This window comes from Emys orbicularis, chromosome 3 (genome assembly GCF_028017835.1).
Source record: "Emys orbicularis isolate rEmyOrb1 chromosome 3, rEmyOrb1.hap1, whole genome shotgun sequence".
NCBI lineage: Eukaryota > Metazoa > Chordata > Testudines > Emydidae > Emys > Emys orbicularis.
This window is the reverse complement of record NC_088685.1, coordinates 43258410-43282544: the sequence shown is the minus strand read 5'-3', so window position 1 is coordinate 43282544 and position 24135 is coordinate 43258410. Positions and strand designations below refer to the sequence as shown.

At 42.7% G+C, this 24135-nt stretch overlaps 1 protein-coding gene across 1 annotated transcript in view; it reads right to left on the bottom strand.

Moving 5' to 3' along the window:
• Window positions 1-3980: 3980 nt before the first annotated feature.
• The window catches only part of MYOM2 (myomesin 2), a 112451-nt gene continuing 92296 nt past the window's right edge, over window positions 3981-24135 (bottom strand). Inside the window, exons 34-38 of the mRNA XM_065400738.1 lie at window positions 22036-22199; window positions 21664-21700; window positions 21541-21563; window positions 20711-20766; window positions 3981-4346 (exon numbers count right to left, since the gene is read on the bottom strand). Coding sequence (XP_065256810.1) covers window positions 3981-4346; window positions 20711-20766; window positions 21541-21563; window positions 21664-21700; window positions 22036-22199 — 646 coding nt within the window. The remainder of the gene's footprint in view (window positions 4347-20710; window positions 20767-21540; window positions 21564-21663; window positions 21701-22035; window positions 22200-24135) is intronic.

The following is a 24135-nucleotide window of genomic DNA, read 5'->3' as shown; positions in this document are numbered from 1 at the left end:
CTTGCAGGATATCACTACGTTCTGCATGGCGGACCCTACTTCGGCTCTGGAAATACTGCAGGAGAAGGCTCAAGGTGTTTGAGATGCTCACAGCAAGAGTGCATAGCTGAGCAGGCTCCATGCTTCTGGGGTTATGGTTTAAGGTGCAAAAACCACTGAGTTGTTTGCCACTGATGTGAGGGTGGGAGCATAGTGCATCATGGGAGGCCGACGCAATGTTCCGGTCCCATGAGGCATTGCACAAACTTCCCAAAGCACACTGTGGCAAGTTGGACTTTGGGATAGCTACCCACGATGCCCTGCTTTGTCCATAAATGTAGGCGCTGCTAGTGAGGACGCACTCCATCGAGACAATGAGCACGGTGTGGCTATGCACAATTGACGTTATTAATTCGGGGGCTCGTGGTCAAATTAGATAAAGTCAACTTAATTGTGTAGTGTAGACAAGCCCCCATTGTAATAAAAGTATTTCTAGGAGGTATGTCTAACTTTAATGGGACTCTGGCTTTGTAAAAATTACATGGCAGATCCTCAACTGTGTAAACTGGTATCACTTCATTGACTTCGACTGATTTGTGCCAGCTGAGGATCTGGCCCAGTAAATATAGAGTTTTGTCTCACCTCATCCTAAAATGTATTTCAATTAAACTAAAAGGGAAATTAAGCTTATAAAGGGTACATGCAAATGCTAACATACCTAATCATGAATTCAATTTGACTTGATTACTAAGCTACCCGATCTGCCCCTTTAATTCTAATTACACCTTAAAATCCCTGTGTACAATTCAGTGCAAGTCTGCTTTGAAAAATCTCTTTTAACGGAGTGCTCACCTGATTTTCGTACTACTGGTTTTAAAATGAGATCACTGTGTACAAAGAAAACAGTCATAACCACATTGAAAAAGATGAAACATCTTATAAGAAATCTTTCGTCTTTTGAATATAATATTTCAGTGAATGATAATTTCTGTACTTCAGCAGAAGATTAACTGTCATAATAAATTATTTCCCTCTGCCTGAAAGGAAATAACTGAAGCTTGCTTAACTAAAAGGGCCAGCTAAAAGGTACAACTGAGATGAGTCTAACCTTGTCTGCTGTGCCCAAGGATACCTCTGAAAAGCTGCCATAACATGCAATAATTTGATAGTCTCAGCTACATTTAACCTGTGTACTGTAGAAGGAGATAAGAATAATATTAAATTCTTGCTGATGCTCACTTTGTATGCTGTGGAGACTGGCTCTGATGTTTTGTGAAAAGGTCTTAAATACTAAATTGGAATAATAATTGAAAAACTGGGTTATTTTATTTTACTAAGAGGGTTAATCTCGTCCTTGTGATGTCAAATTCAAATAAAACATTTCATTTTCTTACCGTGGCAGGTATTTTAGTGATAAATCCTTGCTTTGCTTTTGTCTTCTATAAACCCCCCAGATCAAATGATTTCATTTTAAATGCAGGTTTTTCCTCTTAGGTCATCCCAGTTAATGACTAGGTATGTTGATTCCATAAATACAGGACCGATTCACACAGGAATAGCCATTTCTCACCGTTGTCTAACATTTTTCTACATTGTTTGTATCATACATACGTTTCACCTCTCCATTTCATAACCATAAGGATACACTGCTCCTAAAAGAGCAGTTTGTTAAATGAACAGTTATTTACTCGTTCCCATAATATAAGAACTAGGGGCTACCAAATGAAATTAATGGGCAGCAGGTTTAAAACAAATAAAAGGAAGTTCCTCTTCACACAGTGCACAGTCAACTTGTGGAACTCCTTGCCTGAGGAGGTTGTGAAGGCTAGGACTATAACAGGGTTTAAAAGAGAACTGGATAAATTCATGGAGGTTAAGTCCATTAATGGCTATTAGCCAGGATGGGTAAGGAATGGTGTCCCTAACCTCTGTTTGTCAAAGGGTGGTGATGGACGGCAGGAAAGAGATCACTTGATCATTACCTGTTAGGTTCACTCCCTCTGGGGCACCTGGCATTGGCCACTGTCGGTAGATAGGATACTGGGCTGGATGGACCTTTGGTCTGACTCAGTATGGCCATTCTTATGTTCTTATGAAATGGTTCAAAAATAATTACATATATTTTAATACACATACTATTACAAATATTTAATTCCCAGAGCGTCTATGCTTATTTTTACACTGGCTACTCACAGTTGATAATGGTTTCAAGAGCAGATTTTTTCTTCAAGATCTCCATACTTCATTAATTGGTACTGTGGAAAAGTAGCCAGGTTTAAAAGAGAATTTAGTTGTCAATCAGTTTTCCTTTTAATCATAAAGCTGTCCAAATGGTACTATGATATCAAATCAAATCCTGCTTGCCTTAGTCACACTAGTAGTCCCACTGCTATAGAGGTCTACTACTTATATGAGGAAGAGAAGCAGGATTAGGTTTATAAAACAAGATCCTCAAAGGTATTTAGGCATCTAACTCCTGTTGATTTCAATAGGAGCTAGGAGGCTAAATATCTTTGTGGACTTGGGCCATGATTTCTATGTCCACCCTCAGACTTCCAGTTGTGTGGAACACACTAAAAGTTCAATCCGCTCCAGCACCTGAGCACTACTTGATGTAGGAGGTGGCCATGAGGCAGCTGGTTATGGCTCCCTGATTCTCAGGTGCCAGCTGTGACCCCAACATGACTTACGGCTGTAACTGGCTTCGCTGAGTTGCGCCACTGCCATAGGAGCCTACCCAATGAAGAATTTGAATAGCATAGTTACATTGCACCATACCCTCTCCTCTCCTCCCTCCCCGATACTTACCAAACTCCAGGGGAGGGGAGGCCACAGGTGCAGGGTCTGGATCCAGCATACTTGTGTAAGCAGGAAGTTACCCTCCAAGAGGGGAATTCTCTGCTGGGCATTTACAGACAGATTAGAGCTTGAGTGGACAACGGGGCTGTAATTGTGTAGATAATCTGGCCCTAGAACCCCAATCCTGCCAACATTCAAGTGCATACTTAATTTTGGGCACATGAGTAGTCCCACTGAAATTGATTCAGTGGGACTACTCACAAGCTTCAAGGTAAGTGCATGCTTAAGTGTCTGCAGAATCATGGTCTAATATTCAGCTCCTGCTCCCAGACGACATGGAGTTTTACCATTGGTTTTAGCAGAAGCAGGATCTGACCATAATAACCCTAGAAAGCTGCAGAATTGTATACGTCTTGTTTTTCCAGTTTAAATTTGCATCTTGACCTATACCATAAAGAGCAAATGTAATGTTGTAAGTGCCACACAGTGACTGTGATTAACCATAATTTATTTTCTTTATTGAAAATCCATTGTCTGCATGCTGCCAGCTGTGAAATTATGCAATAAGCCATAATTAAACAATGAAAGAGAGTAAACCAAATTAGTTAGGTGTGATTTGGTGCAGTGAGATGCACAAGGTGACTTTTTAAGTTTTATCAGCACAAAGCAAGAAAAAACAAAATACAACCATGTAACTTATGCTTTAACAAGTCCACTGTGATCATCTGTAGAACACTACCAAAGATCAGTTTTCAGTACAGAATAACAATGCTACTAAATACAGACTACAGTGGCCATCTCCGTTTGCCTTACTCAGATGAGGAGTACCTTCAAAGTCAAAAAGACTCCACATGTGAGTAATGAGTAGGTGCAGCTCTGAATGCATATTTAACTACAGCATGCTACTTCTGTTGTTGGGGAAGTGATTCTTTTATATCACTGTAACTTTATAGAAACTGCCATTGATAATTAAATCCAATGGCAGGTATTGGGCCTGTTGCTATTTGTAAGTCGTGCCATATTGCATTTTTTCATAAAGATATAACTACACAAATGTACAATACTGTTGCACAACTGTCTCTCTAATGCATGCCTTTAAAAGCTCATCTCCTTGGACACTGCCAGTTATCTATTTGCAGCAACACTTCAACTACAGCTCATCTATATGGTTTTGTCCGTCAAACATGCTTGGCTTTCAAACGTTATTTCCTACTGGATTTCTCAGCTGTGGAGGTTGTTTTTGCTTTTTCTGGAGGTGCTGTGGCTTGTGATGGTGGTGGTATTATCCGTGGTTTAGCAACCTGGGCAGGTTTAATTTCAGGCATCTCTTCACCATGTTTGTACACACTTACAGTGACATCCACTGTTTCCCCACCATACTTGTTCTTGACATTGATGCTATATTTGCCTGAGTCCTCTGAGGACACTCCCTTGATTGTAAAGCTGGCAACGTTTCCATGCTCCATTGAAACTAAATAATGTTCATTAAGTTCAAATTTCTTGTCATTCCAAAGCCACACCACTTCAGGATCAGGATTTCCAAATACAGAACAGCTCAGATTCAAAGTCTAAGGAAAAGAAAAGTCATTTTAGGCATCAGTCAAATAGAAGGTTTATTTGAGCATGCTGGTTGTTACCACATGCTCCTTATTATACATTAGGAGCAAGAGAAAGACAAAGGAAAGCGTAGGTCTTCTACTCAGCATGGCAGCAAAGCCAATAATGGACATCAAGAAGGCTGAGGAGTTTAATGCCTATTTTGCATCAGTTTTCACTAAAAAGGTAAATTGTGACCAGATATTTAACACAATTAATATTAGCAACAAAGGGGAAAGACTGCAAGCCAAAATATTTAGATACATTAGACCAGGGGTCGGCAACCTTCAGCACATGGCCCTTCAGGGTAATCCACTGGCGGGCCGTGAGACATTTTGTTTACATTGACCGTCCGCAAGCATGGCCCCCCGCAGCTCCCAGTGGCCGCGGTTCACCATTCCCAGCCAATGGGAGCTGCAGGAAGTGACAGCCAGCACGTCCCTGCAGCCCGCACCACTTCCTGCAGCTCCCGTTGGCCGGGAACGGTGAACCGCAGCCACTGGGAGCTGTGCCTGCAGACAGTCAATGTAAACAAAATGTCTCACGGCCCGCCAGCGGATTACTTAATGGGCCACGTGCCAAAGGTTGCCGACCCCTGCATTAGACATATTCAAGTCAGCAGGGCCTGATGAAATCCACCCTAGTGTGCTTAAGGAACTAGCTGAAACAATCTTAGAACCGTTAGTGATTATCTTTGAGAACTCACAGAGGATGGCTGAGGTCCCAGATCACTGGAGAAGGACAAATATAGTACCTATCTTTAAAAGAGGATGGGGGAAAGATGATCTGGGGAATTATAGACTAGACGGCCTAACTTCAATATCTGGAAAGATACTGGAACAAATTGGGAGGGACAGCAAGGATCATCTAGTCTAATCCGCTGCCAAGATGCAGGATTTGTTGTGTCTAAACTATCCGAGACAGATGGCTCTTCAGCCTCCTTTTGAAAACCTCCAGTGAAGGAGCTTCCACAACCTCACTAGGCACTCTGTTCCATTGGTTCAACAATGTGGTGAAGTTGCTAAAAAGGCTAAAGTAATTCTGGATTGTATTAACTGGAGAATTGTACGTGAGACGAGGAAGGTGATTGTCCCACTACTCATCACTGGTGAGGCCTCACTTGCAGTACTATGTCCAGTTCTTGGCACCACACTTTAAGAAAGATATGGACAAATTGGAGAGAGTATGGAGGAGAGCAACAAATATAATAAAAGGTTTAGAAAACCTGACTTCTGAGGAAAGGTTAAAATAATTGGCCATGTTTCATCTTGAGAAAAGAAGATTGAGGGGGGAGATTGGATAACAGTTTTCAAATATGTTAAGGGTTGTTATAAAGAGGATGGTAATCAATTATTCTCCATGTCCACTGAAAGTAGGACAAAAAGTAATCAGCTTAATCTGCAGCAAAGGAGATTTAGGTTAGATAGTAGGAAAAGCTTTCTAAACATAAGGATAGTGTTAAGTGCTGGAATAGGCTTCCAAGAATGTTGTGGAATCCCAGTCATTGGAATTTTTTAAGAACAGGTTAGACAAACACCTGTCAGGGATGGCCTAGGTATCCTTGGTCCTGCCTCAGTGCAGGGGACTGGGCTAGATGCCTTTTCAAAGTGCTTTACAGCCCTAAATTTTTATGATTCTATGGGTCTTCTGGGGAGAGGGAGAGGAGGAATCCACAACATATATAAGGATCACACTTGTTTAAGGGTTCATTTTGAGATTTAACTTTAGCTTCACTAATCAAGCTGTGGCTAATATACATACATTTAGACTAGTGAAGACTGAAAATACAGATACATAAAGTATATTTCTAACTTTCCTTGTTTTTGACACAACCTTTCCACCATCTTACCAGTGATTGTGATTCAATAATAGCCTGAGGGTAACATTGTCTGAAGATGGTAATTTGCACTGTCATTGCAGTCTTGCCTGCAGCAGACTCCTGACAAGCCATTAGTCTAACATGATGTTCAGACAATGATACATTTAAAAACATCCTTTGAAGTTTCTACATACGCACCATTGGAAGAGCTGAGCAAACTACTTCAGCTGCAGGCCTCCCAAGAACATTACTGGAGATGTTTAAATTCACTGTGAAAGCAACTAATATTATAGACTCTCCAGTCATCTAGGCTCTGTCTAATGGTTAAATAATAACACTAAATATGTCTTTATATACAGTATAGTTTACAAGTATAAGACAGAGAAATTTATGTCCAATATGTTTATATAATATATATGTCTGTCTGTCTATACACTATATATCTGGTGATGAGATCAGTACAATAAATGGAAGACCTATATGAGACATTGTATCGTCATGTGGTTCATTTCAAATATAATGCACCTTTGACTGTCTCCCTTTCATTCTGCCCACAAATCGCACTCCAATGAAGTTATTTCTAACATTTCAGGCCACTGAACTGCTTCAGACATCCACCAATTTACTAAAAAAAACCAGCCTCTTCCACAGATATACTTCTTGCTCCTCCACCCTGACTTCAGATTCCCAATTACACACACTCAAGACCCAGAAAGGTAATTGTGTGTGGGGGGGGGGGGCGCGTGTGTGCACAATTGTTTTCTTGAACTCCAATTAAATTATTCAAGACCATAGGATTTATTAAAACAATTCACAATGTAGGAGTGGCTTACTAAATGTGCTCAGAACCGCTGTACATTTCAAAAACAATGGTTGGGGTACCACATCCTTCCCATGTCAGAGGACTCCCCAACTATGGGCCAAATCCTGTAAACATTAATGCATGTGAGTAACTTTGATATCGATGGAACTATTCTTATGGATATCTGAGTAAGTATTTGCAGGATTAGGCCTTATACTTTATCAAAATAAAAGAGCAGTTTTTAAAAGTGACTATTTTCTTAAGCAATAATTAAGTAAACTGCAGCACTTGAGAGAGAACATAATGTCTAAATGTCACCACTTTGACCTCAACACCCATCAATATTGAAGATTTGTTTAATATGTCAATATTGAGAATCAGTCAGAGTGCTGATACCTAGGGTGCATATAAATATCCCAAATAGTCACTCTTGTGTATTTGGGGCTGCTCTGGTTTACTGAACTACAGTGGTCACCTTTAAAACCATTCATATGATAACAGTGTTCGAATACAGTAAGGGCTGTTATAAAAAGGATGATGATCCATGATGATCCATGTCCATTGAAGGCAGGACAAGAAGTAATCATCTTAATCTGCAGCAAGGGAGATTAAGGTTAGATATTAGAAGAAATTTTCTAACTATAAGAATAGTTAAGTACTGGCATAGGTTACCAAGGGAGGTTGCAGTATAATATTTTGTCACTGGCTGTATGAAGCATACTGCAGCATACCTTTACTGAGTGCTGGAGACAGTCTCCATTCTTTTTACAATAAAGTTGTTGTGGTTGCTAGCATCCATTTTGCCTTTGTGTCTGTGTGATTAACCTGACATGGTGTCAGAAGAAAAACAATAAAAACTGCAGAATTTCATCAAAATGCCAAAGTTTCACACCCCAAAGAGCTTCAGCTTCGACAGGCCATCAGAGTGGCCTGTTTGGAAAGAGCAGTTTCCATGGTTTGCATCACAAATAATTGCAGGAAGATGCAGGTTACTTCCCTAGTCTATGCCATTGGCAGGGAAGCTGAATATATCTTTAAGTCCTTTGCCTTTGGAGAGGAAAACCACGAGAACAGTTACACTGTGGTGCTGGCTACGTTTGATGAGTAATTTATACCTCAGCATAATGTGGTTTATAACTAAGCGTTTTTCTACCAGCATGTCCAAATTCCTGGGGAATCTGTGGAATCTTTCATAAGAGACTTGCCTGACAGGGCAGAAAACTGTGGTTTTGAAGACAAAAAGGAAGAGCAGAATACTGATTGGCATTTTAGACAAGGGACTGCAGATAAACTGCAAAGGAAGAGAGATTTAACCCTTCACACAGCAATAGAAATGGCAAGACAATCTGAGATCATTAAAAATCAAAACAGAGACCAGTGACGGCCAGAAAGAAACCTAGAGGAAGTGACTTGCAAACAGAATCACAACAGGACATAGAGCACAGCTGCAAAAAGCAATTGCAGTAATCCTCAAAGGCAATGCGGGGTAAACCTGAGGTAAAACATAACACTTTTCAGATTAGATGCACAAGATGTGGGAAAGATCACAGTCTAAGAGGTGATTGCTCAGATAAAGGAGCCAAATGCCGTAAATGCACAAAAATTGGACATTTTGCAGCTCTCTGCCTCACAAAGGCAGTATGGGAAGTGACCACCAAGAATCAAGAGCCTTTTTTTCTGGGTTTAAGCACGTGTAATGACACATAGCCAGCATGGAGGGTGAAACTGGATATTTGTGGAAAGACTGTTAATTGGAAGCTTACAGCCCAGTGTGAGGTGGGTGACTATACCTGCTACAAAAAGCAACCTGGGCATATAAGCAAATTCAAATAAGTTTTTAGTTATATTCAGACAGGATGGCTTAAGTATCTAAAGAACACTATGACCATGGCACAAGACTATTTTGTTGTATGAAGACAATTAAGTGAGTCCAATGGACTAATGATTAAAGGTGATCACATTGCCATCTTTGAGAGGAGAAATTCTAAATCACATCCATGAAGGACATCAAAGACTAACTAAATGCTGTGAATGGGCCAATCAGTCAGTGTAGTGGCCTGAAATCAGCAAGGATGTGAAGAATAAAGTATTTTCATGCAAACATTGCAGAACTAACAGACCAACACAACGCAAAGCACCTCTAATAATACTTCTACCAGACAGACCCTGGAAGAGGCTAGCAGAAGATTTATACAAATTCAGAGGACACCATTACCAAGTTGTAGTGGATTATTTTTCTAGATATATTGAAACAATATATCTGAAAGATGCAACATGTAACAGTGTTATCAAGAAATTAAAGAGTACGTTCATCCATTGTGCTATTCCAGAACAACTATTGATGGACAATGGATCACAATTCACCACAGCTAAATTTAAGTCATTCCACACAAAATATGATTTTGAACACATCCCTAGCAGCTCACATTACCCACAAGCAAATGGTGGGGCTGATAGGGCTGTTCAGACAGCCAAGAAAATATTGAACCAGGAAGATCCATTCCTTGTTCTTCTGAGCTACAGATCAACACTATACCCCAGCCCAACCTCTAATGGGAAGGCAACTCAGGACTACTGTTCTAACCCTGGGGGAAAAATCCAGCCCCAAAGTGGCCAGACCTAAGAAGAGTAGCCAAATCGGATCAAAAAGCAAAAAGATCTTATGAACACTTCTATAGCCTATATCACTCAGATAATTGCCTGATCTGGAACCTGGTAACCATGTTTGTGTCAAAACTGGATGGAAGTAAAGGATGGAGAACTCCTGCTGTTGTAAAGAAAAAAGACTTCATCACCCTGATTATACACTATTGAGACAGACGGTGGAGAGTTCAAAAGGAATCATCAACATCTTCAGTTTTTTCCAGAGAATGAACAATCAACTGAACAAACTCTACAAACTGCAGGTGAAGAACCAGGAGAAGATTCACCTACTCCAAACCTGCCTGAGAGAGCCCTTGCAAATAAAAAGACAGCCTACTCACTAAGTTGTTATCTGTTCTGGCCATAGAGTTGAAAAAACAGTATGATTTAGGGATGATTAACAGATGGACATGTGTTGAGATGTAAAAAACAATTGTATAGTTTTAAAAATTGTTAAAATGCAGAAAAGAAAAGAGGTGATGGAAAGTTTTAACTGCATTATGTTTAGTCACTAGGTGGTGGTATGTGAAGAATACTGCAGGACAACTTTATCGAGAGCTAGAGACAGTATACATTCTTTTTACAATAAAGCTGTTGTTTCTAGCATCCATCATGCCTCTGTTTCTGTGTGACTAACCTGACACCTGTCTTTGGAGGTTTTTAAAAACAAGTTGTACAAACACCTGTCAGGGATGGGCTAGGTTTACTTGGTCCTGCCTCAGCACAGAGGGTTATACTAAATGACTTCTCAAGGTCCCTTCCAGCCCTACATTTCTATGATTCTATGATTCCCTATTGTCCCTTTAGAAGTGTCAGTTATCCTGTATGCACATATTTATGTGTATATATCCTCATATTAGGATCATGTTCCACCCTTCTGTTGTAACTGCTTTTTATAACTTGATTGCACTTTCACTTTGTACATTTTTGGTTTCTTTTAAAAATTGTTAATAAAATCTGTGAATTTAAAGTTTTACTTCTCCATGATCCATTACATTTCTCTCTGATTTCAGACAGCAGAGATGACTTCTTCACTGATTCAGGGTTTGATCTTCTAGCTTCCTCATAGCATCAGGCCTCCCACAGAAGCCTTTTGTTTCTTTAAACTCATCATATAACATATCCTTAATTTAGGGCCAGACTTTTCAAGGCATGATTTTGTGCAAGCAAACTGCAACTTGCATGTGTGCACATTGGAAATCGAACATGTACTAGGGTACGGCTGCACTAAGTTGTTTCAATTACTGAATTGTTGACCCTAAGATGTTTGTTTTGACTTATAATGCCCCAAATGGACTGGGACCTACCGATTGAGTGTCTTGCATTGGATCGTACTGAGGGTAGTTACTGCTCCTGCTGCCATGGTTACACTCTATTTTTAGCAAGCTAATGCAGGCATGTCTCCTTGAGCTGGGAATTACACCCCTAGCTCAAAGAGTAGACTTACCATGTGACTGTTTGCCCCAATTGTGCTTCAGATACACAAAACACATTTCTCTCGGAGCTGAGCCAGGAGCCCAATGGATAGGCCCCAGATAGCTACAGATGGCTTGGACTGCCCTGACTTGTGAGCTAAGCCCAGATAGGGACAGTGTTTCTTTAGAGAAAGTGCTGGCTGCAGGGAGTTGGATTACAGCTACGGGAGGGGAAGTAGCCCAGGAGTTACTCTTTCTGCAGAAAAGAAGATGCCATTTTGTCTCTCACAGCCAGAGGACTTGACAGACCGTATTTTCTACAGGGGCTTGCTGGGGCTCAGCTCTGGCCCCTCTTCACTCAGTGGCAGAAGATGTGACCTTGCACGTACGGTGCATGCAAGGTCACGTTGTGTGGAGGATGCTATTTTGAGCCCTGCCACCTCTTTCTTTACAAATTATGCGCTGGTGCTTGAGACTGATCTAGAGCCCCCAATTTCATGATGATGAGACGGAACCCCAACACTCCCCTGCTTCTGTGAGGACTGACTGCCAGATGAGCCTGGCAGGCCTCTTCTGCACCCAGAGCTGGAGGATGGACAGGGCTGGAGACCATCAGAGATCCATTCCATTCAAAGGAGAGAGCTATTGACTTCCCACCGTGGACAACAGCCCTTAAGTTTCTATTACACCAAGCAAGTAAGGCCTGTTGGGAAACTTGGGGGCAGTTCTGTTTTTCATACATACACACACAAAATCATATAAGAGGTTACTCACCCTGTATAGTAACTACAGTTCGAGATGTGCGTCCTTATGGATGATCCACTTCAGGTGCACATTTGCCTCTCAAGCCCTTGATGGGAGATTTTTCTGCTAGCAGTGCCCATTTAGCCCATGCATGCAGCCTGTGCCTCCTCATGCCTGACACTGAGGCTATATAGGGATGCACAGGTGAACCGCCCTCAGTTCCTTCTCCACTTGACCATCTCCACAGAGAACAGTCAGAAACAGAGGGGAAGGAAGGGTGGGTGGTGGAGCACCCTTAGGGACACACATCTCAATGAACTGCAGTTACTGAATGAGGTAAGTAACCTCTTCTTCTTTGAGTAGTGTCCCTATGGGTGCTCCACTTCAAGCGACATCTGAGCAGTTTCCCCAGAGGGAGAAGGGAGCTTTGGAACTAAGTCCAGAACTGAAGATACAACTGCAGTACCTGCCGCTGAATAGGATCTGATGGCATGGATAAAAGCATAGTGCTTTGAAACTGAATGTACTGAAGCCCACATAGCGGCCTACATATCTCAGATACAGGTACATTCTTAAGCAATACTATGGATGCTGCATGTGACTTGATAGAATGTGCTATCACCTTTTCAGGAGGATGAACTCCTGCGGTCTTATAACAAGTAGCAATACATCCAGATATCCATCTCAATAGTCTCTGAGCAGAAATTGTGGATCCTTTGGATCTATCCATGAAGGAGATGAACAGCCTGGATGACCTATCCAAGAAGAAGGCCAGTGCTGCCCTTCTAATATCCAGGGTCTGAAAACAAGACTCCCGAGAGAGTTATGTGGCTTCAGGAGAAACACTGGTATATGAATAGATGGGTTAAGGTGGAACTCCAAGAGAAACTTAGGTAAGAATTTAGGACGTGAGTGTAAAGAAACCTTATCCTTAAAGACTACCATCAAGGGGGGAATCTGCCATCAAGGCACCAATCTTCCCAACTCTATGCAATGACATGATGGCTACTAGAAAGGCCGTCTTCATAGATAAAGGGAGTAAAGAACAGGTTGCCATAGGTCCAAATGGATGTTTAATAAATGTAATTGAGTACTTGGTTGAGGTCCCAAGTCAGAATGGGGTCTCTAGGCTGGAGGTAGAGATATCCTAAATCCTTAATAAATCTAGATGATACAGGATGAGCAAATATGGAAAACTCTTCTATAGTCAGATGAAAGGCTGATATTGCAGCCAAATGGACCTTAACTGAGCTAATTGATAACCCTGATATCTTTAGATCCAGGAGATAATCCAGGATGACTGAAAGAGGCACAGATCCAGGCGGGAAGTAGCAATGACAGCACCAATGGGAGATTCTCTTCCATTTCTGCAGATAAGCAGTACAGGTTGATTTCTTACTACCATTCAGTAACACCTGTTGCACTTCATCAGATCAGAAGGATTCTAGCCCCGTGAATCATCAAGGAACCATGCCATCTAATTTTGTTCATCACACTGAGAGCTTGTCTTCACTACCACACTAAGTCAGCGCCACTGCCATCAATGCAGCAGCGTCAATTTAGCGGATCTGATGAAGATGCACTAAGTTGATGGGAGAGTGCTCTCCCGTCGACTTCAGTACTCCATCTCAATGAGAGGCGGAAGCTATGTCAACAGGAGAGTGTCTCCCATAGACATAGCAGGATGTAGACACACTTTAAGTCACTATAAGTTACGTCAACTTAAGTTATGTAATTTACGTAACTTTACTAGCATCACTTAGATCGACTTAAAGCATTAGTGTAGAGAAGACCTTGGTATCAGCAGAGTTGGAGAAAATGCACAGAGCGGACCCTTCTTCCAGGAAAGAAGAAAGGCATCCCTCAAAGAGTGGAGGTCCAGACCCCTCTTGAGCAGAAGAAATGGCACTTCTTGTTTCTGAAGATGGTGAAGTGATCCACTTCAGCAGACCCCATCTTTGGAATGTGCTGTGGAGGACTTGAGGGTCTAGCACCCATTCATAGTCCTAAGAGAAGTGTCTGCTGAGAACATTGGCTGTTCTGAACACCTGGCAGGTAGACCAAAATTTGGATCTGATGAGATATGCACCGGGTTCCATAGCTTCATGGCTTTGGTGCACAGAGGGGACTCTTGCTCCTCCCTGCTTGTTGATATAAAACATGCAGGACACATTGTCCATCACAACCCTGATTTATTTGCCCCGATGAGAGGTAGGAAATGGAGGCAGGCCTTCCTGACAGCCCAGAGCTCCAACATAAGAACATAAGAATGGCCATACTGAGTCATGTCAATGGTCCATCTAGCCCAGTATCCCGTCTTCCAACAGTGGCCAATGCCAGGTACTTCAGAGGGAATGAATGAATGAACAGAGCACGTAATCATCAAGTGATCCCCTCCTCGTATGGAAGCTGTTCCATACCCCTAATCATTTTTGTTGCTCTTTTCTGAACCTTTTCCAATATATATCTTTTTTGAGATGGGGCGACCACATCTGCATGCACTATTCAAGATGTGGGCATACTATGGATTTATAGAGAAGCAATATGATATTTTCTGTCTTATTGTCTAGCCCTTTCCTAATGATTCCCAACATTCTGTTAGCTCTTTTGACTGTCACTGTTTTCAGAGAACTATCCAGAATGACTCCAAGATCTCTTTCTTGAGTGGCAACAGCTAATTTAGTCCCCATCATTTTATATGTATAGTTGGGATTATGTTTTCCAACATACATTACTTTGCATTTATCAACATTGAATTGCCATTTTGTTGCTCAGTCACCCAGTTTTGTGAGATCCCTTTGTAACTCTGCAGTCTGCTTTGGACTTAACTATCTTGAGTAGTTTTGTATCATCTGCAGATTTTGCCATCTCACTGTTTACCCCTTTTTCCAGATCATTTCTGAATATGTTGAACAGTACTGGTCCAGTACAGACCCCTGTGAAAGACCACTATTTACCTCTCTCCATTCTGAAAACTGACCATTTATTCCTACCCTTTGTTTACTATCTTTTAACCAGTTACTGATCCATGAAAGGACCTTCCCTCTTATCCCATGACAGCTTGCTTTGCTTAAGAGCCTTTGAGGAGGGACCTTGTCAAATGCTTTTTGAAAATCTAAGTACATTATATTACTGGATCACCCTTGCCCACATGCTTTAAAGAATTATAGCAGATTGGTGAGGCATGATTTCTCTTTACAAAAACCATGTTGACGCTTCCCCAACAAATTGTGTTCATCTATGTTTCTGATAATTCTATTCTTTACTATAGTTTCAACCAGTTTGCCTGGTACTTAAGTTAGGCTTACCGGCCTGCAATTGCTGGGATCACCTCTGGAGCCTTTTTAAAAAATTGGTGTCACATTAGCTATTCTCCAGTCATCTGGTACAGAAGCTGATTTAAATGGTAGGTTACGTACTGTATTTTCCACTCCATGCATCTGATGAAGTGGGTTTTAGCCCACAAAAGCTTATGCCCAAATAAATTTGTTAGTCTCTAAGGTGCCACAAGGATGCCTCGTTGTTTTTGCTGATACAGACTAACACTGCTACCACTCTGAAACATACCACAGTTAGTAGTTCTGCAATTTCACATTTCAGTTCCTTCAGAACTCTTGGATGAATACCATCTGGTCCTGGTGAGTTCTTACAGTTTAGTTTATCAGTTTATTCCAAAACCTCCTCTAATGACACCACAGATTTGTCACCTAAAAATAATGGCTCAAGTTTGGGAATATCCTTCACATCCTCAGCCATGAAGACGGATGCAAAGAATTCATTTAATTATGTTCTTATGAAATGATCCTGACCTATAGTGCATCGTAGATATTTCCTGTGCAAAGGGGTGTATGTTACATGGAAGAAGGCATCTTGTAGGCTGAGGACCAAAAATCAATGCCCCTTTTTCAGTGAAGAAATTATAGGTGCCAGAGTCACCGTCCTGAACTTCTGAGACTTTACGAACTTGTTTAGAAGTCTTAAATCTAAGGTTTGTCTCCACACTACGTTCTTCTTTGGTGCAAGGAAATACTTCCAGTAAAACCCTTTGCCCCTGTGAGGGGAAGGGACCAGCTCTATTGCTTCTATCCTGAGGAGAGAATTCACCTCCTGTCTTCATACAAGCTCGTGAGAAGGGTCCCTGAAGGAGGACAGGGAAGGGGAGTGGAAGGGTAGGAGTGATGTAAAATGGATGGTATAGCCTGATGTTATAACCACTATGACCCACTTGTCTGTAGTAATCAACCTCCAGGCATGTTGGAAATGAGAAAGATGGTCTCCAAATGGAGGGTGGTGGGCAAATGGGTGCAGCAGTAAAACCAGAGCTGTGGGAGGATTCGAACCCAGACCAGCCCATCAAAATTGCTACTTAGAAGATGGTTGGGTGATTGTGGAGGGTGGGCGAGCGGCCCTCTTCCTCTGAAACTTGTCTTTGCCTAGGGGCTCAGAATCCAGAGGATTTAGCAGGACACAATCTCTAGGCACTTTGTGATCTACTAAACTATCTCTTATTTTTAGTATCAGGGGGTAGCCGTGTTAGTCTGTATCTACAAAAACAACAAGGAGTCTGGTGGCACCTTAAAGACTAACAGATTTATTTGGGCATAAGCTTTCGTGGGTAAAAACCTCACTTCTTCAGATGCATAGAGTGAAAGTTACAGATGCAGGCATTATATACTGACACAGGGAGAGCAGGGAGTTACTTCGCAAGTGGAGAACCAGTGTTGACAGGGCCAATTCAATCAGGGTGGATGTAGTCCACTCCCAATAATAGATGAGGAGGTGTCAATTCCAGGAGAGGAAAAGCTGCTTCTGTAATGAGCCAGCCACTCCCAGTCCCTATTCAAGCCCAGATTAATGGTGTTAAATTTGCAAATAAATTTTAGTTCTGCTGTTTCTCTTTGAAGTCTGTTTCTGAAGTTTTTTTGTTCAATGATAGTGACTTTTAAATCTGTAATAGAATGACCAGGGAGATTGAAGTGTTCACTTACTGGCTTTTGTATGTTAACATTCCTGATGTCCGATTTGTGTCCATTTATTCTTTTGCGGAGGGACTGTCCGGTTTGGCCAATGTACATGGCAGAGGGGCATTGCTGGCACATGATGGCATATATAACATTAGTAGATGTGCAGGTGAATGAGCCCTTGATGGTGGGCTGATGTGGTTGGGTCCTCTGATGGTGTCGCCAGAGTAGATATGGGGACAGAATAGGCAATGAGGTTTGCTACAGGGATTGGTTCCTGGGTTGGTGTTTCTGTGGTGTGGTGTGTAGTTGCTGGTGAGTATTTGCTTCAGGTTGGGGGGTTGTCTGTAAGCGAGGACTGGCCTGCCTCCCAAGGTCTGTGAGAGTGAGGGATCATTTTCCAGGATAGGTTGTAGATCGTGGATAATGCGCTGGAGAGGTTTTAGCTGGTGGCTGTATGTGATGGCCAGTGGTGTTCTGTTATTGTCCTTGTTGGGCCTGTCCTGTAGTAGGTGATTTCTGGGTACCCGTCTTGCTCTGTCAATCTGTTTCCTCACTTCCCCAGGTGGGTATTGTAGTTTTAAGAATGCTTGATAAAGATCTTGTAGGTGTTTGTCTCTGTCTGAGGGGTTGGAGCAAATTCGGTTGTATCTTAGGGCTTGGCTGTAGACAATGGATCGTGTGATGTGTCTTGGATGGAAGCTGGAGGCATGTAGGTACATATAGCGGTCAGTAGGTTTCCAGTATAGGGTGGTGTTTATGTGACCATCACTTATTTGCACTGTAGTGTCCAGGAAGTGGATCTCTTGTGTTGACTGGTCCAGGCTGAGGTTGATGTGGGGTGGAAATTGTTGAAGTCCAGGTGGAATTCTTCAAGGGCCTCCTTTCCGTGGGTCCATATGATGAAGATGTCATCAATGTAGCGCAAGTAGAGGAGGGGCACTAGGGGACGAGAGCTGAGGAAGCGTTGTTCTAAGTCAGCCATAAAAATGTTGGCATACACTGGTTCTCCACTTGTGAAGTAACTCCCTGCTCTCCATGTGTCAGTCTTTAATGCCTGCATCTGTAACTTTCACTCTATGCATCTGAAGAAGTGAGGTTTTTACCCACGAAAGCTTATGCCCAAATAAATCTGTTAGTCTTTAAGGTGCCACCAGACTCCTTGTTGTTCTTATTTTTAGGTGTATATATGCCCAGCGAATGTAAAGTGGCTCTGAAATCCTTCAGTGTATGCAAGACCTCCTCTGTGGTCTCCGAGAAAAGCCTATGGCCATTAAAGGAGAGGCCCTCTTCTTTTCTCAGAAACCCCAAGAGCTGGAGCCATGATGCCCTGTGCATGGAGATGGATGTGAAAGCAGTGTCTGCAGCAACCAAGGATTCTTGAAGAGCAGTCTTGGCCAATGGCCCTCTGAAATTATGGACTGGAATTGCTACCCATGTTCCTGTGGCAGGTGCTCAATAAAGTCTGTCAAATCTATTATAGTTTGTGAAATTGTATTTGGCCAAGACTGCCTGATATTTTGCACACCTGAACTGCAGGGTTGCTGATGAATAGGACTTCCTTCCAAATAGATCCAGTATCTTTTGGTGCTTGTCATGTGGAGTAGACCTGGAGAAGTGTTGCCTACCCTACTCATTTACCACATTCACTACTAGGGATTTAGGTGGAGGTTGGGAGTAGAAAAAATCAAAGTCCTTAGGAGGAATGTAATATTTTTATCTGCCCTTTTACATGTTGGTGGAATAGTAGCAGGTGTTTACCATGCAGTCTTCGCTGGATCCAGGAGTGACTGGTTGATGGGTAATGCCACCCTGGAGGGCGTTGATGATTATAGGATACCCAACAGTGTGTGTTGTGAATCCCTGACCTCTTTGACTGGAATTTGAAAAGTGTCATCTAACCTCTTTATGAGGTCTTGAAATTGTGAAAATTTGTCAGCCATGGAAGGTGATGGAGGCAAAGCCACTTTTTCTGGATATGAGGATGAGATGGATGTTTGAGGGGTGTCCTTTTTATCCTCCCTGGCCTCCTGGTCCTCAAACGTCTTCTCTGTGGGGTGGGCTGGTTGGGGAGGAGAGGACTGAACAACCCTAGTCTCTCTTTAAAACAGTACTGGTGGTCTGGAGAATTGCTGTTGATAAGCAGCCCAAGGATCCCACTATGGCCATGGGAGGGGGGTGGCATGCAGAATTGGTTCCACCACCCTTGATGATAGTTGCGATCTTCCCTGTGACTGTCAAAGAATGGGTTCCTGACAGGACATGTTGGGAAACTCTGGACTGAAGTGACTGATTGGAAGTCCCCTTCATCCTCCTCAACATGTCTAGTGGACGAGCCACCATAGACATGGGTTGAGAGTCCTGCAATACTGGGGGATGGTAGCAGTCTGGAGATTGACGTCTTGGTACTGAAGGACGCTTAGTATCCATGAGGAGCCTGGATTCCAGCTCCAGGTCCCTCTCATATCTAAAGTCTTGCATTACTGAGTAGGGAATTGGTATTGATGCAGTAGCTGAAGACACGGTAGCTGAAGCTGCCAGTACTGTTGATGGCAGGCATACCCATGTAGGTGCCATTGGATTTTGGTACTATTGCTTGTTCAGTACTGAGGGTGCTGAGTGGGCAGGTGCCGACAGCAGGATTGAGCCTGCTGGACTAGGGTGCTTTGCTTGCCTCAGCAGAGAGTACCGAAGCCTTGTCAGAGCACGACAAATTACATCGGCATAAGTGGTGGTGTGCACAGCACAATGTTGGTGGCAGAACGTCTCCTGCTGACGTAGCTCTTTGAGGGTGGTTTAATTACATCAACAGGAAAGCTCTCCCGTCGTCATAGAACGGCTACACGACAGATCTTACAGCAACGCAGCTGCATTGGTACAGGTGTGCTGCTGTAAGTTCTCTAGTGTAGACATAGAAATAGTTGTAGTTAGTAAGGCTAACAACTAACAATACTAACTAATATTACCATAAGAAGAATAGGAAATAGCTGAGGCGTGCTCAAGGTGGGCAAGCTAGAGTTCCATCTCAGCCCAAGCAATAGAGAAGGAACTAAGGGTGGTTTGTCGACGCATCCCTATACCACCTTTGTCTGCCACAAGGAGGCACGGGGCACATGCCTGGGCCAAATGGGCACTGCTAGCAGAAAAATCTCTGCTCCAGGCTTGAGAGGTGCATGAGCACCTGAAGTGGAGCACCCATAGGAACACTACACAAAGAAGAAGAAGAATACTCGTTGGTCATTGATTTCCTCTACAGTGGATACTAGTTAATAGCAACCTCGATATTAACAAAGTTCAGTTAATAGCAGCATTTTTGCCAGGAACTGATCCCATCCCATCGACTTTAATGTTAATGAGATAGAGATGTTGGCAACAGGCGTGCTGCTTATTAACAACTATGCCAGGGCAGGGTGCAGCCCAGAGAGTGCAGGGAGAGGTTCCATGCAGCACCAGTGCCTTCAGTCCCTGTGGAAAGCCTGAGCAGCCCCCCTCTTTACTACTGCCGGGCCTGCTGCTGCCCCTCCCAGCCCACAGCACCAGGACTCCAGAAGAAGAGGGGGCTGCAGCACAGAGAGCTGCAGCCTCCTGGGACTTCATTGTACCTCTCCCTGTGCTCTCAATGCTATACCATGTCCTGACCTCAAGGGCCCAGGCTATACACATTGTAAGGGTTATCGGTTGTCGGCTACTTTATGAACCTAGCCACAAGCGCTCAGGATCTTGGGCCCACTTGACCGTGAGTAGGGGTCACCAAGCCCCTTGCAGATCTGGTGTGGGAACTTTGTCATTAAATCCCCTGGTCGGCTTTGATAATCCTAATCATAATAATTAATACATTCTCCATCCAGAAGGCTACACTGCATGGTTCTCTACTTCTCTGAACCGCTGACTCCTCCCCACTAACACAGAAATCCCAACATATGAACGTGACAATGACAAAAGTCATCCTTACCTTGCCTTCCATTATAGTCACCACATCGGGCAAACCTCCTATCACTTTACCACGATCTAGGAATTAAAAAATAATAATCATACTACAACAAACCATCACAAAGTCTGAAAGAATTTATTACTCACTAAATATGTTAATTTTTATAAATCCTGATGTAGTATTGGCAATAAGTTGGTGACTTCAGACCAAAAGGAAATTCTTGGGCAGTTTCAAGCATCTAGGAGGCAGTATCTTAAAAATAGGAATTTTTATTAAATGAAATATGAAAATAAATAATACAATCCATACAGTATTCCTGATGTTATTTATTTTGATATTAACTATTTTATGCTTCCCTCAAATTTTTAATGTACAATGTGCCACAGATTTTTTTTACCAAGCATACAATTGCCTTGAAGATGTTGTTAGAGAGACTCTGAAAGCTGAGTATGGAACAGTATAAGCTTTTGGAACACAACAAAGTAAGAGCAATTTAGGTTTTTAGCATCCAGATGGTAGCTATCATTATGTTTCAGAGTCAACTTCCCAATGTAATGAAGGAAATTCACAGCTCTTAAATTTATTGTTTCAGGCTCTCTAAGACAGCATAGCAGCGGTTTACCCACCCAGTTCTCATTTGACAGGTTTTCTTTGCAACTAAAGAGGATTAGACACACAACTTTTGAAAAACGACAGCAAATTCTGTGGCCAAATTCTGCAGCAATGTGTTGATTCTGCTGTCATGGAACTATGAAAAACATGGGAACTTGGAATTAGGTTTGCCAAATTAAAAAAAAAAAGTCACAAGTTTAGAAGTAGATTGTCTCTTAAAATATGTAAAATATACTTACTCTTCTCAGCAAAAGCCACTGCCCTATAGTTGGGGACGGTGGGAAAGAAAAGAAATAAATTAATATTGTACTGTATAATTAAGGCACTACCTACAGGATCTAAATAAAAAATGTATGGCTTACTTGAGTCGCTGGAATTCTGCATATGCATCATCAAAAGCTGTAATTAAATATTTCAGTGCATTATATAAAATGTAACGTAGTTCTTATCTACAAGTAAACATAAATGTTGTCACTCATTACTATGTTAATGTTCTTTTAAAACCTCTCATAAAATTACATAGTACCAACATATCAAATGAAAACTGAACATATGGGGTCAAAAACAGTCCTGGTGGAAATGGTCTCAACGCTAAGGTATCCAGAAAAGTTGGGTCCACTTATAGCATGGCTGAATTTGGCTGATAGCTTTCCATTTTTATAGTGATTCTTCCACTTAATCCAGTTTATGAAAATGCACCATGCCTTAGAACTACAATATATTCAGTAATCTACCTTGTCCAGATAGATCAAGCATGCGCTTATGGGATTCTTTGCCATCAAAAATTTCAAAGGTGTATTTCCCTTTGTCCTTTTCAGTGGGCTCACATATCTGCAGCCAGGCAACCTCTTCACTACCTCCAATCCTCATCTTTTCACCAGAAGAAACCTTAGACTCCCTTGAAAAATGAACAAAAATATGTTTGAAAATGCTTTGATTCTTCATAAAATATTTGGCTATTAAATTTATAAAGGATAACATAATGCGCTTAAAATTACAAATAAACTACAACTACTGAGAACAACTTCACAGTGGATTCTTTTTTCTTCCCAATATGGATATGAAACATTTCTGAACCATTAAAGTTAAAATATCAATCTTTGGATTGTAATCTAACTCTCTCTCTCTCTGTATATATAGTGTGAGTTTGTGTGTGCATGTCACACAAACACACAGTATATATAATTATATATGATGTTTATATAGAGAGAGAGACACGCAGTTTTTTATAGACACACAGACAGTTATATACATATGTGTATATAAATACATGCACATTATATATAATGTTTGTAAGGCTTTTTGCACATCATAACAAACATGTAAACTAGTATGCAATATATCACAATGCTAAACCAGTTTGATGGGGAAACATATTAGCAAATGATACCTCTTTCCCAATGTACAGAATCTTTTTCTTTCACCTATATTAACTTATTTGAAAAAATTTAATAATAAAAGTAGTAAGAACTTCTGCATGAAATTTAAGATTTTCTTTTTGCAATAAGATGAATCCCTGACACGTAGGGCCCAAATTTGAATTCCTAATACCGGCAAAACTACCATTGATTTCATTGGGAATGACTGCAGGGCTGGGTCCAGGCTAGGGTTGCTAATTGTCTAATCACACAAACCCAAACACCCTTGCCCCGCTCCCTACCCCACCCCTTCTCAGAAGCCCCGCTCCTGTTCTGCCCCTTCTCAGAGACACCCCCCCTTCACTCCATCCCCCCTACTTCCATCGCTTGCTCTCCCCCTCACTCACTCACTTTCACCAGCCTGGGGCAGGGAGTTGGGATGTGGGCTCTGGGCTGGGGGTGAGGGGTTCAGAGTGTCGGGGGGGCTCCGGGCTGAGCCTGGGGCAGTGGGTTGGGATGCAGGAAGGGGTGCGGACTCTGGGAGGGGGTTCAGGGCTGGGGAAGGGCACTGGGGTGCAAAAGGGGTGAGGGGTGCGGACACTGGAAGGGAGTTTGGGTGCAGGAGGTGGCCCCGGGCTGGGGCAGGGTGTTCAGGTGTGGGAGGGGGTTTAGGGTGCAGGCTCTGGGAGGGGGCTCAGGGCTGGGGCAGGGGGTTGGAGTGCCAGAAAGTGTGTGGGGTGCAGGCTCCGGCCAGGCAGCACTTACCTCGGGCAGCTCCTGGTCGGCGGCGCAGTGAGGCTACGGCAGGCTCCCTGCCTGCCCCGGCCCCACACCACTCCCAGAAGCGGCCAGCACATCCCTGCGGCCCCTGGTGAGGGCAGGGGGCTCCGCGCACTGCCCCTGCCTGCAGGCACCATCCTGGCAGCTCCCATTGGCTGCAGTTCCTAGGCAATGGGAGCTGCAGAGTTGGTGCTCGGGGTGGGGGCAGCTCGTAGAACCCCCTTCACCTCTCTCCCCGCGATCCTGCCTTAGCCCGATTGCATTGCCAGACTTTTAACGGCCTAAAATCTCCTGAATTGGCTTCAGTAGCCTTTGGGAGATAGAACCCGATTCCGGGAGACTCCCGGTGAAATTGGGAGAGTTGACAACCCTAGACTAGGCCCATTTTGATTTCCACATGGATCTATGAGCAATATCTGTTGGGTTCCATCTATCTTCTTCTCCTTTTATGACCAGGTGCCCTCCACCTACAGGTATCCAGAACTCATACACCCTGTGGTATCTTTGTGCCTTTGGCCCCTCAGGTTGAGGCATCTCTTTTCCTCACTTATTTGTAAAGCTCCATGGCTTTTGGTGATCCCTGTTTGTGGATCAAGAAGCAAAGGTGAAGTGCAAATTTCTAAAGCAAAGACTGGATAGGGTGCTTAGGGAATCCAACCTATGCTTTGGTACACTGACATCAGAGATGGGATGGGA